The sequence below is a fragment of the Neovison vison genome, chromosome 1 (genome assembly GCF_020171115.1).
Source record: "Neovison vison isolate M4711 chromosome 1, ASM_NN_V1, whole genome shotgun sequence".
Taxonomy (NCBI): Eukaryota; Metazoa; Chordata; class Mammalia; order Carnivora; family Mustelidae; genus Neogale; species Neogale vison.
In genome coordinates this window covers 91,350,986-91,366,834 of record NC_058091.1, presented here as the reverse complement: position 1 = coordinate 91,366,834, position 15,849 = coordinate 91,350,986, and the positions used below count along the sequence as shown (strand labels likewise).

At 36.7% G+C, this 15,849-nt stretch overlaps 1 protein-coding gene across 2 annotated transcripts in view; it reads left to right on the top strand.

The window, feature by feature from the left end:
* Positions 1–15,849, top strand: part of SUPT3H (SPT3 homolog, SAGA and STAGA complex component) — a 524,138-nt gene that overhangs the window by 424,814 nt on the left and 83,475 nt on the right. Inside the window, exons 8-11 of one of the 2 annotated variants that reach the window (XM_044252039.1) lie at positions 1,231–1,343; positions 2,294–2,401; positions 7,166–7,333; positions 15,508–15,618. In XM_044252039.1, coding sequence (XP_044107974.1) covers positions 1,231–1,343; positions 2,294–2,401; positions 7,166–7,333; positions 15,508–15,618 — 500 coding nt within the window. The remainder of the gene's footprint in view (positions 1–1,230; positions 1,344–2,293; positions 2,402–7,165; positions 7,334–15,507; positions 15,619–15,849) is intronic. The other variant, XM_044252029.1, reaches the window with a different exon arrangement.

The following is a 15,849-nucleotide window of genomic DNA, read 5'->3' as shown; positions in this document are numbered from 1 at the left end:
ATCATAATTCTGCCACAGTTGACAGCTTGGACATGCACTTCCATAGCAAGACTTCAAGTCTTCTGTGATTCATTGGGAGAAAAAAAAAAACAAACAAACTCTTCTGTACATGGAATCCATGAAGACCACATCTATAAGGATCAAAATATCATGCTTTGAGTGACCGTGAAGTGTTTTAATAGACCCGTGGGGCCGGATTAACCAAAAGAATAATCAGTGGATTTTTTAAAAGATTATTATGTTTTAGATATGACAAAATCTTTACCATCAATCTCTTCCCTGTGGATTACTAGTTAGATTATTAGTATCTAATAAAGGCCCTCCGTGCAGTTAGACTCTGTTTAGCACTGTGGCATTTTGGAAAGATATACCGGAAGATTCCACGTGCGCTTGGTACTGTTAGAGACATAATGCATGGTGTTTCTAACATGATTCGAGAAATTATAAGCAGACATGAAAGGCTATCTGATGATACAAGAGTTCAGTGAATGCCTAGTGTGGGGAAGTACATGGGACAGGCAGGATTCCTGTGAATGAGGAAGAGAGGTAGAATGGCATTCTCTGGAGGGCAAGGAGCAGGGGTGAACTAAGAGAGAACTAGACTCAAAGCCAGGTAGCATTTGAGGAGGCAGTAATTTGAGGAAGACAGGTTGAAATCAGTCTGGAGGGTTCTGAGAGTCTGGCTTAGGAATTTGGACATCTTTGTAGTCAGGAAAACATAACTGCAGGACTAGGCTTTTCTTATCGTTTTCTAAATATGTGATTCTGAACCTATTCTGGCAATAGACACATTGGACAATGTATTGCAAATACAATTTCTGTATGTTCTTTCTCCACCATGGGTTCTTTCTTGCAGGAATTCCTTTCCACCAGAATAAATTAAAGTTATATCAACCAACCCTTCTGACTATTGTTAAAACCTAAGCTATGGCCAATGGTGACTTACTCAGATACAGTGAGAAGTGCTTAATATTAAGTCATTTAGTATATACCATGTTATGTAGCACAGATACAAAATCAAAGACCCAAGTGCGTAAGAAATTTCTTGGGGCTTGAATATCTCGACACTAATAAAACTTCAAAAACATGGCATTTTATATGCATTATTTTTCAAATGCAATTTTCAAGAGACTTATTTTTCATTTTGTGATGGTAATATGCAGTATTAAAACACTCCAAAAACTAAATTTTCCATATTTGTGTTTTGTGTTTTTTTTTTTTGACGGCTAGCCAAAAAGGCCTCCAAATTTCGAGACTGGTTGGACTGCAGCAGTATGGAGATAAAACCCAATGTTGTCGCAATGGAAATTTTAGCATATTTAGCGTATGAAACTGTGGCACAGGTAAGAATGATAATATCTGTTATAGCAGGCCATACATGACCACTTTCTTTCCCTTTTTTTTAAAGATTTTATTTATTTGTCAGAGAGGAGCAGCAGGCAGAGGGAAAAAACAGGCTCCCCGCTGAGCAAGGAGCCCAATGCGGGACTCGGTCCCAGAACCCTGGCATCATGACCTGAACTGAAAGCAAACACTTACCTCCTGAGCCACCCAGGCATCCCTTTCTTCTTACCCCTGTCCATGATCAAAATTCCCCCACCTGCTACTCTACCAGGAATGAGGACAGCCATGAGTTTTATCCAATGACAATCTTAAGTTTTCTGGAATTTAATTCAGTTATGTTTCTTTGTATCCTCAGCCCTGGCGGGTGTTAGCGTGAAAGTGACTGTTGCTTGCAACTCAATCCTGACCAGAAATGGAATCCCCGCATACTTTTTCTCAACATTGACTTCTCAGTACCCCTCTGCCTTGCTTAGAGTTTGTTTTTGAATTTTGAAACATACCTTTCTTGCTATGTACAATCTACTGAGTGCTTACCGAAACCCGAGTCTAGAATCGCTGCTCTCTGACAGCGTCTCAAGGCACAGTCCTCTGACCACAAGCATCAGCTTCTCCTTGCTTCCTGTTGAAAATGTAACCCAGAGCATACCAATCGAATTAGAATCTTGGGGTCTAGAGCACTAAAACCTATATTTTAAAACACTTCACTAGTGGTTACTAATTAAACTTTGAGAAGCCCTCCCCTAGAAAGTCATAATATATTGTTTATATTCATGGGAAGGTCTGCTTACCAACAAAAGCATATGCTCGTGTCCACAACACAGATTTTCAGAGGGGCTGTATCATCAATAACATTGGGAATGTCTTCCTTCTAGTTCTGCCACTTCAGTAACATTGCTAATTGATTATTTCCAGATCTGTTGACTTTATTTCCATTACTCTGATCTTCTAGTTAGTGGACCTGGCTCTTCTTGTGAGGCAGGACATGGTAACCAAGGCAGGAGACCCCTTCAGCCATGCCATTTCAGCAACGTTCATTCAGTATCACAACTCTGCTGAGGTGAGTAGCAGAAAATCTGTCTTTGATGCCTCCATGGATTTTTCTTGGGTCTGGTGTTTACATTAGTAGTTCTTTGGAAAAGGCGATGTAGGAATGTATAGCCTTCAATCAGGAGTCTTAACATGCTCAACATCCAAACAAATACTTCCTGAGCACCGACTATGTTCCACGCCTTAACAATCCACTTAATACAGTTATTTTTTTTTCACCTATTTCTTACCTTATTTAGCTTCCCTAGCCCTTCAGTAAAAAAGGAATAGTTGGAGAGCATGCCTCATTTCCATGGGAGGTGAAAAACTGATTCAGTGTTGATAATAGGTCTTTATTTCTTTGTACCTCAAAGACAAGAGAATCATTATTATTCATGTCCTAATAACTCCTGACAATTAATCATCATCATTTTATTTCCCAGTTATTGATCCATCTCCAAACATGGTTTAAAAAAGCATGGCTCCATTTATTCTCTGTGCCCATACTGGCCCTATCATGTGAGGGTCACATTCTTTCTGATCGCATTTATGTTACTGGGACTTCCACCAGGGGGTGGGGGGCAATAAAGTCATCTTGCCAACTTTAAGGGATTATGCAATAACTGTGTACCACTTGTAGTATGAGCTTGTCTGTGAGCTGCATGTACCTACAAACTAGAAATGTACTATCACCTGTTGAATGAATTTGCTGATATTTGACTTTTTTCCTGGCTTAAACTACCAATTTCATGTAATTTCATCTAATAACCAGCGAGAAGGCAGCAAGGAGGTTAGCTTAACATCTCCATGTGTAATTGTCAGGTGAGCTTTAGATCAAGCTGGGTAAAATGTATAACCTGAAAATGTCCAAGCCCCTTTGAGAAGCTGACCAAAACTATAAATCCTCTGTCATAAACACATTCACAAATTTTGCATACAATTTCAGGATGTTGGGCCACCTGGGTGGCTCAGTGGGTTAAAGCCTCTGCCTTTGGCTCATGTCATAATCCCAGGGTCCTGGGATCAAGCCCCGCATCGGGCTCTCTGCTCAGTGGGGAGCCTGCTTCCCCTTCTCTCTCTGCCTACTTGTGATCTCTCTCTGTCAAATAAATAAAATCTTTTAAAAAAAAATTTCAGGATGTTCAGAGACCCTCTGAAATCATTCTCTGGATCTAAACAGTCTGGGATGGACCCCAAATTTAAGTACCTCTACTCTAGGATACTTAGAAAATATATAAAGATATAAACAATATATTTTATTTCCAAAAGTTTGACATCTTTTTGTGCCCCTTGGAGAATCAGATTAGCTTGGAACCCAAGTAGAAATTAAAATGTTTATGCCCATTAAAATCCATTTTTTTTCCTAGAAAAGATCATACATCATTATCAGTCATCATGCTTTATAAGTCCCTAAAGCTTTACCCAGTTGATTAAACACTTTGTTTTCTTTATGTTACAAACCCAAATTACGATGTCAAAGAACACCCTTTAAAAATATCTTTGGTACATGTTCACCCTATGAATATGTGTATAAGTATGCTTTTCATTAACATCAGACAAATTTGTTGTAACATTTCTAATTGAAGAAATTTACAGTGAACATAACAAGCCTAGTTTTCCCTTAACATTCAAGGAATTGCTTGCATGGCTAGGAAAACTCTTTATTCCCTCCTTTCTTCGTTCTCCAGGGTGGCCAAGCTGCCCTGGGCAACTACTCAGCAACCACAGCTGCAGCTCCCAGCTCCCCAGCAGTTAAGAAAAATGGCCTGTGTGTGCTGGGTTTCCCGGGCTCCTGGGAGGCGGGACAGGAGTGTCGGAAAGCATCCCAACTAAATATGTTAGCAAAGCCACAAGCGTTTCCCTGGCCTTCCAGATACCCCTCCTCCTATGCGACTGGTGGTCAAAATGAACATTCAGAGGGACTGGAAATCTTCCTGCCCTTTACTACCCGACAAAACATGGAATGGCCACTGTAAAGTAGGATTCTTACTAATTGACATTACAAACCAGCAACCAATGTCAAGGGCCCTTTTTAAGGGCCTTACCAAATTGGGTACAAACGGGGGACTCCAAAGACTGGTGTGATATATTCAGGGAGATAGAACATTCTGGAAAACAAGGAAATAACAAGCCAAAAACTGACAATTCAAGATTATTTATATGCGGGCGCCTGGGTGGCTCAGTGGGTTAAGCCGCTGCCTTCGGCTCAGGTCATGATCTCAGGGTCCTGGGATCGAGTCCCGCATCAGGCTCTCTGCTCAGCAGGGAGCCTGCTTCCTCCTCTCTCTCTCTCTGCCTGCCTCTCTGCCTACCTGTGATCTCTCTGTCAAATAAATAAATAAATAATCTTTTTTTAAAAAAAAGATTATTTATATGCTAATTTCCAAATGAGTGGTATAGAACAGAAGTGCAGAGGTAAAAACAAGCCCCGACAGCAAAGAACTTGAGTAAGGACACTGGCATTGAAGGAAGCCGGGACTTTGATGAGATGGTAAAAGTGGAGAGAATTCTCTAGGCTTCAGAGGCAGCATAGGCATAGCTGTACAAAGGAGAAGCAAAACTCTGATTTAAATATTCAAGCAAAGGTTTTGTTGAGGAGGAAGAGGCAGTCAGATTAGAAAATTGAGCCTTAGGCTCTTAAGGAGCCTAAGGAAGAGTTGAAGATTTCTTGGCTTCTAAAGGTTGATGAGTTCAAATGTTTTAGAAGATCCAAAGGAAGGGGCTATGTACAATGGATCTGGAATCAGGAGCTCTCAAGACATGGAGAATACATAGAGAATACACAATACATTCTCTTTCAATGACTGTCATTTTTGAGAGCTAAACTTATGAGAAATCAAGCTAGTTAAGCTTGGGTTCTCAGATTAGCAGGTATAATATTAATTAAAGGTAATTTTTGTTAAAGATTTATATGTTTATTTGAGAGAGAGAAAGAGTGAGAATGCATGGTGGTAAGGGTGGTAAGGGTGGGAAAAGAGAGAATCCCAAGCAGACTCCACACTAGGCGTGGAGCCTGACACAGGGCTTGATCCCAGGACCCTAAGATCACTATGTGAGCCAAAACCAGGAGTCAGATGCTTAATCAACTACCATCACCCAGGCGCCCCAACTGCAGTTAATTAAAAAAAGGTTTTTTCTAATATATGGTTTATGCATAGGAAGCATGATCTCTAGGAATTATCTTGTTTTTTTCTAAAAATAATCCATACCAAATTAGGGTTATTTCTTCTTTTTTTTTCCCCCAATTTATTTATTTTCAGAAAAACAGTATTCATTATTTTTTCACCACACCCAGTGCTCCATGCAAGCTGTGCCCTCTATAATACCCACCACCTGGTACCCCAACCTCCCACCCCCCCTTATTTCTTCTTTTTAATAATGTTCCTAGGCAGGCAATCAAAGCAATACTTTTTTCCTTTAAAAAACATTTTATTTTCAAATAATTTTTAGATTTACAGAGCCATTGCAGAGATACTACAGAGTTCCAATATGTTTTTTACCAGCTTCCCTTAAACATGTTCACTTTTAACTTTAAATAAATAATACAGTTCCCAAAAGAACAACATACAGATATACTTTTGAAACCAATATGTGCATTTCAGCCAAATATTTTACAAAGTTTAGCACAGTTTTTTTTTTTTTAAATACAAATACATCATAGAGAAGTGTAGGCCAGCAGGTAGTATGGTTTAGTATAGTTGGTAGGATAAGGAAAATGTCGATTAATAATACCATATATGGGGGCGCCTGGGTGGCTCAGTGGATTAGGCCGCTGCCTTCAGCTCAGGTCATGATCTCAGTGTTCTGGGATCGAGCCCCGCATCGGGCTCTCTGCTCAGCAGGGAGCCTGCTTCCCCCCTCTCTCTCTGACTGCCTCTCTGCCTACTTGTGATCTCTCTCTCTCTGTCAAATAAATAAATAAAAATCTTTAAAAAATAATAATAATAATAATAATACCATATATGAAAAAGATTGACAGACTTTTATTGGCCTGTAAATTTCTTAGGAGCCAATATTGTGATGTTACTAATAAGAAAAAGATTGGGGTTTTTTTTGTTGTTGTTGTTGTTTGTCTTATTTAGTGTTTAGGCACCATCCTAGAGGATGGACTTTGACACAGTAGAGAATGTCTGAAGGAGAGTGATTAGAGGGTGAAGAAACCTGAAAACATGTCTCATAAGAAGTGGTTGAAAGAATTTCAATTTATAGGCAGCTTGACCTATAAAAGAAATGGGGCTGAGAAAGATCGCAGTCCTCAAATATTTGAAGTGCATCCACATGGAGGAGAACAGACTTGTAGTCGTAGCCAAAGAAACCAGGTAGAAACGAGGGCTGTTATGAAAGAAGGAAGGAACTAGAAATGGAAGGAGCTGGAGGTATCCACAGTGACCCCCAGGCATTGAGTTGGAGTCACTACGGAAGGCTGGCCACACTGATGCAAATACTGTCTGGACGGCATCCAGTCTGGCAGGGAATGCAGAGGCGCCTTTTGAGACATGTAAATCTGACGTGCTAACAAAACTTGCAAGTAGAAATCTCTGTATCTGACAAAATTGGCAGAAATTTTGGAGTCTGCCTCTCAGAAATCCTGATTTTATCTTAATGACCGCCAGATTAAAAATTAACGTATCTAAACCAATAGGAGTAAGATGAGGCATCATTTCTGTGGACTGGATAATGAATTGAGTTTTGATATTTGTAAGCTTCAAGAACTATTGAATTCAGGAGATCTCAAAAGTTGAATGTTAGTAGAAGTCCCGGTCCCTTGATTTCAAAAGCATGTCTCTTTGGGCAGGGGTCTTGCATGAAGTCCTACCCAGAGTCTCCTGAGAACACACCTCCTCCCACACCGACTGCCCCCTCATCTGGATCACAGCACTCAGGGAAAACCACATCGGGATCCCTAGGGAATGGGAGTGCTGGGCAAGACTCAACTAAAACCAAGCAAAGGAAAAGAAAAAAGGTCAGTGATAAGTTTTATCTTGTTTTGGTTTTCTTTTTTTTTGTTTTCCCGGTGCAGAATGGATGAAGTTGGGTGTGCTTCAGAGATATGGAAAGTCTGCTCCATTTTTCTCATAATTCAAGTTTTTAGAAACAGCCAGTTTGTGCTTAACCATACTTAATGTCTTCTACTCCAGCTCTTTTAACAGCTTTCTTCTGGATAAAGCAAGATACTGATTTTTTTCTAACATTTTACTATAAAAATTTTCAAACATACAAAAATAATAAGAGAAATATAGACTTAACACCATAGATCTTCCATTTAGATTCTACAGTGAACATTGTACTATATTTGCTGTATTATCTACATATTTATGTATTTACATTCATTATATCTAATTATTCTTTTGTCCATCTATCAATTCTTCCTTTTTTTTTTTTTGCTATATTGCAAAGTAAGCTACAGATATTAGTACACTTCTTGGCTTAATAATTCATTATGTATAATTTTTATGGTTTTTTTAAGGTAAAATTTATACACAGTGAACCATTCAGTTACCATTTGATGAGTATTGACAGACCTATAAACCTATTGTTTTCTTAGTCCTTGAGACATAAAACATTATCTTCAGTTTAGAAAGTTCCTGCCACCACAGAGAGGCAATCATTGTCCTGATTTTTTTCATCATAGATTAGTTTTTTCTGTCCTAGAAATCATATAAAGAAGATGCAGTATATACTCTTTTGAGTGAAATTTCTTTTACTCTTAGGATGTTTTTTTGAAATTTGTTTTTCAGTAGAAGTGTAATTTATTCCTCTTTATGGCTGAGTAATGTGCCATTGTATGAATACCTCAATGTATTTATTCTTATTTTGGTGGGCACCTAAGCTGTTTCCAGTTTGTGAGGTATTAGAAGTAAATCTGTTATGAGCATTATTGTACAAGTCTTCAGGGGCAGATGCCTTCATTTTTCTTGGGTAAATAGCTAGGAATGAAATTACTGAGTCATAGAGTGTATATGTGTTTGGTTTTTAAAGAAACTCGAAGACCTTTTTTTCCCCCAAAAAAAATGGATGTGTCATTTTATACTTCCACTCACTATATGTGAGGTTCCAGTTGTTCACATGTTCATCAACTCCTGGTGTTATCATTGTTTTTATTTTTAACCATTCTAATGGATATTTAATGGTGACTCATTACACTTTGAGTTTGCATTTCCTTGAAATTTAAAGAATTTATTGACATGGCTAGATATAGTTCAACTATTTTGCTGTTTGTTTTCTGCTTAGTCTATTTTTGATCCTCAGTTTGTCTTTCTTGTCTTAATTTTGGATTGTTTACTATTCAAAAAATTCATTTTAATTCATCTACTCAATTCTTAGTGATACCTCTTTGTATCATTTTTTCAGTGGTTATGCTAAGGATTATAATATATCCTTAAATTTTCAGTGTACTTGGAGTTACTGCACTACTTACATAAAATGTGAGACACTTACATTTATAAGACTGATGTACTTTACTCTTGTCCTTCCTTTATGCTATATCTTACATTTTCATATGTTATAAACCATAATATTATTTGTGTCTTAAGGAATCAAATGTATCTCAATGAAACTAAGAGAAAAAATAGACTAACTTTACCATCCCCACTGTTCCTCATTTCTCTCTCTCTCTGATTCTCTCTCTCTCTCTTTCTCTCTTTTTTTATGCTCAGACTGCCTTCTGGTATTACTTTCCTATTTTGCTCTACTAAATTTTATTTTAGAATTTGTTATGGTGCATGTTGGCTGGTAATGGTTTCTCTTAGTTTTCATATTTCTGAAAATATCCTTTTCTTTCATTTTTAGAAGATATTTTCACAGGACATAGAATTCTGGGTTGGTAGTTTTAATTTTAGTACTTTAATGATATCATTCTACTGTTTTCTGGCATCCATTGTTTTAATCATATGTCAGTAGTTTGTATTATTGTTTCTGTGTTTGTAATGTGTTATTTTTCTCTGGATGCTTTCAGGATTGTAACTTTATTTTTGGTTTTCAGCAGTTTGACCATGCTATCCACAGACATGAATTTCTTTGTATTTGTCCTACTTAGGGTTCATTGAGCTTCTTGAATATTGGTTTATGACTTTAACTGTTTGGGGGAAATATTCAATAATTACTTCTTCAGATATTTTTTTCTGCTTCATTCACTGTCTCCCCTCCCCTTCAGAGACTCCAAGGCTTATTTGTTATTTACTTTGATATTGTCCCACAGGTACTTATTTAATTTCTCTTTCAATCTTTTTTCTCTGTTCTTCAGGTTGGATAAATTCTATTAATATTTCTTTATGTTCCAGACTCCTCTGTTAGCTCCAGTCTGTTTCATGTCTAATGATTTTTTCCTTTGTGATATTTTATTTTATATTTTCATAACTTCCACTTGAATTCTTTTTAGTTTTTATTTATCTAGTTTTTTTTATTTCTCATTTATTACAGGTTTATTTTCCTTGATCTTCTTGAGCACAGTTATAATAGCTACTTTAAAATCCTTCTTTGTGGCTCAGTCAGTTGAATGTCTGTCTTCAGCTCAGTCATGATCCCAGGGTCCCAGGATGGAGTCCATATCAGGCTCCCCACTCGGCGGGGAGTCTGTTTCTCCCTCCGACCCTCCCCCTTCTCGTGCTCACTGTCTCTCTCCTTCTGTCTCAAATAAATAAATAAAAATCCTGAAATAAAATAAAACCCTTCTTTGATCAATTAATATCTGGATTATTTTAGTCTCCATTGAGTATAAGTCACGGTTTCTTTGAGACTTCGTTAGGCTCAGTGGAGACCAAAATAATGCCTCCTCTCTTGGTCAGTTCTTGCATGTCTAGTAGTTTTGAATTATATCTTGGACATCACAGGTAATATATGGTAGAGATTTTTTGTTATGTTATATTCCTTTGAAGAATTGTTGGTGTTAATAGTGGTGGTGATGTGGGCATGTGTGTTAAGCATGCAGTTTACTATTCTACAATCAACTCTAAATTTCAAACCCAAATTCCTCTTCATTGACAGCAGCTTAGAATCTCTCCTCAGTTCATTTAGCTTTAACTGGTTCTTGAATTCAGTACCACAGAGAAATAGATTTGGGTAAAGTTTGTATGGTGAATTTGGGGTTCTCCTTCTTTGATTTTGCCTTTTTTTGGTATTTTCTTCCTCACTTTATACCTACTGTGCATGCCCTGACCTCTGGCCTATACTTCTTAGAGTCTCTAAGGTTGTGTGCCTCCTTTCCTGACTGGGGCCTGCCCTTATCCTAAAAGAGTAAAAACAGGAAACTCAAGCCACTGCCTTTCTCTTCTTGTAAATATAGGCATTCCCCTTTCCAGTTTCTGCCTGGTTTTGATCAATCTCTATCACTTTCATGTTCTTGTTTTTTATAATTTGTCTAACGTGATACTTTTTATCTAAAACTCAGTTGCTACAGTAAGAACCATTTGCCATTACAAGTAGTGGAGTCATACCAAGATATAATTTTAAAATGATAGTAAGCACATTTAAGTTTAGCCGCATATCTGGTTTCCTCTTCCATTTACAAAACAACAGAGCTCAGTGCTTATTTACTAAGGGGAAATTTGAACTATAAGGAATTTATGCATATTGTAAAGTAGCTTTAGAGAATGTTGGCTGTAGTGCTTCAGCTCACTTAATAACTAAAACTAGGTTAACAAAGTGTTACCTAAAAGACCTCTTAAGTGGACTGAAGTTGTATGTAAGAAGTAAGAAGTTGTAATTAACCTGATATAATCATGCATTTGTATATAAAAATTTCAAGAATTCTCAGAGACATATAAAGAAGTATTTTTTCTCCTACGTATTTAAACATTTCTCTCCTAATCTTGTCGAAAGCTATTGCATTAATCCGTGACATCAGAATAATGTCCCACTTTAAAGCTATTAATTATTTCTCCATTCATCCACATCTTTCTACATTCAGTTTCTTGCTGTGTTTTCATTTTTACTCCTTGGAAACTTCCACTACGGTGGTAACATGGTATGATTCATTCCACATGAAATAAGAAAGCCTCTATGTAACAACTGTGTGTCCTAGAAGCCGAGAAATCTGATGTATAGCCATATTCTGATAGTGTCACTATAATCTTGAGCAAGTCCTTTATCTTCACTTTCTCATCTATAAAATGGGGTGGGACTTGGAAATGTTTAGAATAGATAATACCTTGCATTCCTTCCAGATTTAGTAATGTACGAATCCTTAAAATTATTGATTCTCTTGTCTTCTCCTTAAGTACTTTTTGTTTTAATGTCCTTAAAGGAAAGAGTTTTCTACTTATATAGAACTATAGTTTTAACAATTCACATCTCAATTAAACTTTGAAATGAGAAAATTAACTGTTAAAACTAAATTAAATTAAATTAAAATTAACTATACTAAATATTGTAACCTTTGGCCAAAGAATGGCCCATCTTCATCCAAAAAGACATCCTCCATAAACATAAAACTCTGGGAAAGCGATGTGTACAACAGTGAATAGAAGGAAGACACTTGCCTTGCCAGTCAGATTATATATCAACCTTTGTGGTCAGTGAATAATAAAATTATTAGTAATAGTAGTCTAACCTTTCATTTGCTCTAATCCGAGATATGTGTTACTCTGTAAGAACGAATGTTTCAAGTTTAACGAAAGATCTGGTCCACCGTTATGTGGAAAGACTAAGTGGCAATTATCGAGATTCCAAGTCCTTCTTAAATTTGGATTTCCCTGGCAAGGGAAAAGCTGAGAAAGAACAGGATGATTTAACTTGGCAACAATTTTTTTAAAAAGTCAGGACAGGTACAGACATATGTAAGAGATCCAGCAGCGACAGAAGTTTCAATATAGCTTCCTTGGACCACATTTGATTTACCAATTCATCTTTCCCATTCTGAGTGTGCCAACACTTTATGATATCCTTTATGTTCAAATTTTCAAAAATGAAACATATTTAACAAAATACTGAGTCCTGTTGTCTAAAGAGTGCTGAAATCTCTGCCAAAATAGACTGTTTCCTTGAGCAAAGTACAGGCTGCCTGGTAAAGTTCTTCCTCAGATGTCAGGTCCGCTTCCTCTCACCTGCATTCATACTCTGTTCTTGCTTTCTTCCACTTTATGTATGTCTCTTCGTCCAAAGCTGATGCTCGGTACAGGAAGGTGAAGTATCTTATGGAATCCTCCATATTCCTGGATTTGAGCACCATGGCTCTACTTATCCTTGCTGGCTGATGCCAAGTAAAATGTCTCAGTAGTTTGAACTCTCAGCTGTGGTCCAAGAAAGCTCTATTGAAACTTCTGTATAAAATGCTAGAGTCAATGCTAAGTTAAAATTCTCAACCTGGTATGAATTTTGGATTTGAATGGATTAAAAGTACCTTGGTGAAGGCCTGAATGTTGGCAGAAATATGAAGAGATCAATTGAGGTGGCAACAACACTGGAAATACATCATTTCAGATTTAAGGGTTCCCTTCAAAGAACTCAGTGGGCAAATCAAGAAAGTGTAGGAGTGTGTATGATAACTGCATGCTGTTTGCTGTTACTTAATTCTAGCAAATAAACCTGAAGTTAGCAAAATAGAAAATCTAACGTTTTCCACAAAATTGGATATTTCCATTTTTATGTTAGCTTCACCTTTTTGTCAAGGAGCACGATTCAGCTATAAATTTCTAGCTTATGCTTCCTTCCACGTTCTGAAATCCTATTTGATTGCCATGCCAGAGACTCTGAGAGATTTTGACCTAAATGTTCTATGGTTTTGACAAAAATTAACTTCATCGAGGAAAGTAAGGAAGAGTAGAATCTTACATTGGCCATGGAGGAAAGAAAGAAAAAACAAAACTAAGTTGCAAGGATAAAGGAGATGCCATAGAGGAACTTCCCACCCAACATAATATGCAGGATACTGACCCTCTTGACACCTCTCTTCTGTATTTCCATTGGGAAACTTAACTCTAGATCCAGCTAAATATTTGCATTCATTGCCATAAATGGGTAGAATGCCTCAACCGTTAATGAGTCTCTATTAGTCCTGTTCATCTTTTGGGGTCAAATGAACACAGAGAAGAGCCTGTGCCTTTATCAGGTACCTGGTAATTGCATTTCCAACTGACACAAAGTACTTGGAATAAGAACCAAGAAAGCACTCAAAAAAAAAAAAATCCTGTGTACTTTTTTATCAGTGCCAAATGAAGGGTTAAGTTAACAATTTGTGTTGTTGTGGGCATTGCAGATCTGTTATTAGGGTATTGTTGGAATGAAATTGAGAAAGATATTCTAAAGTAAATTCCTATTTGACTTCTTTCAATATCTTGTTGAAATAATAAAAATATTCAAGATCTGCTTTGTTTTACATTTCATATCTTATTTTAGGTTCAGCTTGGATAATTAGCCAATGTTCTCGTTTAATCGGAATTTTCAAATTTTATTACTAGTTATAGGAAAAGCATGCACAAGGTACAGAAAACACATTTGAAAAGTACAGAAGGATATACAGTGAAAAATGTCTCTTCTGATCCATGTCCTTTGAACACACAGTTAGACTCCAAGAGATAAGGTATTATTATTCCTGATTTTTGGCATACCCTTACAAAAAATGGTCTGTTTGAATAATTATGTAGTGTTCAGTCTTTTTAAAAAATCAGTGGTAACATAGTGTAACATAGTGTAACATTCACACCATACATCGTAGAGATAGTTACATTGGAGTATATATGGAACTCCCTTGTTCTTTTTGGTACTTACTATAGTTTCTGTTTCATTAAATGGATATACCATAATTTATTTTAGTGTCTCTCATTGATGAACATTTAGTTCATCAATCCTAAGTGTATATATACAGTGAGTTCTGCAGTGAGTGTGTGTGTGTGTATGTGTGTGTGTGTGTGACTCTGATAAATATATAGATATAGACCTATAGACATATAAAATTTTATAACTGTGTAATATATCTGTAGGATAAATTCTTAGATATGAAATTGGGTCAAAATGGTTGTACATTTTCACTTGGTAAGATTTTGCCAAATTACTATCCATAAAGGTCATATTAGTTAGACTCCTACAAGGAATTATGAAATTGGTAATTGCAGTAATTATCAGAAAAACAAGTAATGATTATGTGACCATGACTGACTTCTAGAATACAGTTAGAGTTATACACACACTACTATTTCTTTCTCTTGATTCTGTAATGTTAATGACTGGCATCTGCTATCCACTGCAGTAGAAAGCAATTATAATTATTATCCCTATTTTACAGTTGAGGAAACCGAAGTGCAGAGATATTATATAACCTGACAGAACTGGTAACGGATAGGCTTTGGATCAGGTATTTGGGAAACCAGAGCCTGCAAGTGAGCCATGAGACTATCTTGTTCCTATTGAGGTTTTAAATTTTTTTTAATTTAAATTCAATTAGCCAAGGTATAGTACACCATAAGTTTTTGGTACAATGTTGAGCGATTCATTAGTCCAGTATAACACCCAGTCTCATCATATTTAAATCGTATTACATACATTTCTTAAGCTGGTATCCATACTCTCTTTGCAAATAGTCCTTTTCTTCCATGTGTCTTTTTATACTTTCAAACCTGCCTTTTACACGTGAGACAGATTAAAATAGAAAGGTTTTGTTTTATTTTATTTTTGCCCTGAGGACACCTAGAAAATTAGAAACCAAGTTAAAATGATTGTCTGTGACAGCTCCAGTATTATAAATAAATATATAGCAATCTCATATTTTTCATTTTAAAATTGATGACCCTCAAGTTATTTCAGAAATATGCCCAACAAGCTCCCAAGAAACATTTATAATAATAAATGTTTAAGTGGTTTTTTTTTTTTAAACAGCTTCCTGCAGTTCTGTTAGCAATCCCCCATGACAATTCTCATCTGTGCACGAGTGGTTCTATTCTCCTGGACCTTGACGTGCGGGCCTAGGTGAAATATTGTGGGCATAAAAATTGCATTTGGTAGGTCTGCTAGGAAGGGTCACGTCAAAGTCATCTTTGATTTGTTAACGCAATCTTTTTTTAAACGTTTTGTACCGCAGTAGGAACGTGCATCCTGAAGGGGGGAGGAGAGCATCCATTTTATAAAAGTTTATTTTCATATTTTATACACTGTAGTTCTGTTATGTGTTTTTGATTTAGTAACAATTTATGTGTTTTTCTGTCGCAGAGCACCGCGGCCTGTGGTGTTGAGGCTCACAGCGATGCCATCCAGCCCTGCCACATCAGAGAGGCCGTTCGACGCTATGGCCACAAGATTGGCCCCCTTTCCCCATTCACAGTACGTAATAACAGAGTTATAAAAAGTTATATTTATAATCTGAAAGAATTTTGATTTTCAAGTGGTCAAATGAAGAAGCAATGGAATTGTTGAAAGCAATTTGTGGTGGCTGTAATTTTGTTGTATAAAAGTGGCATAATTCTCTTGGGAAATAAAAGTTAGTCATTTTTGTCTCTTTTTGGAAGGACGAATTTTTTTTCTACAAAATATTATTTTCTTTCAATTACAAAT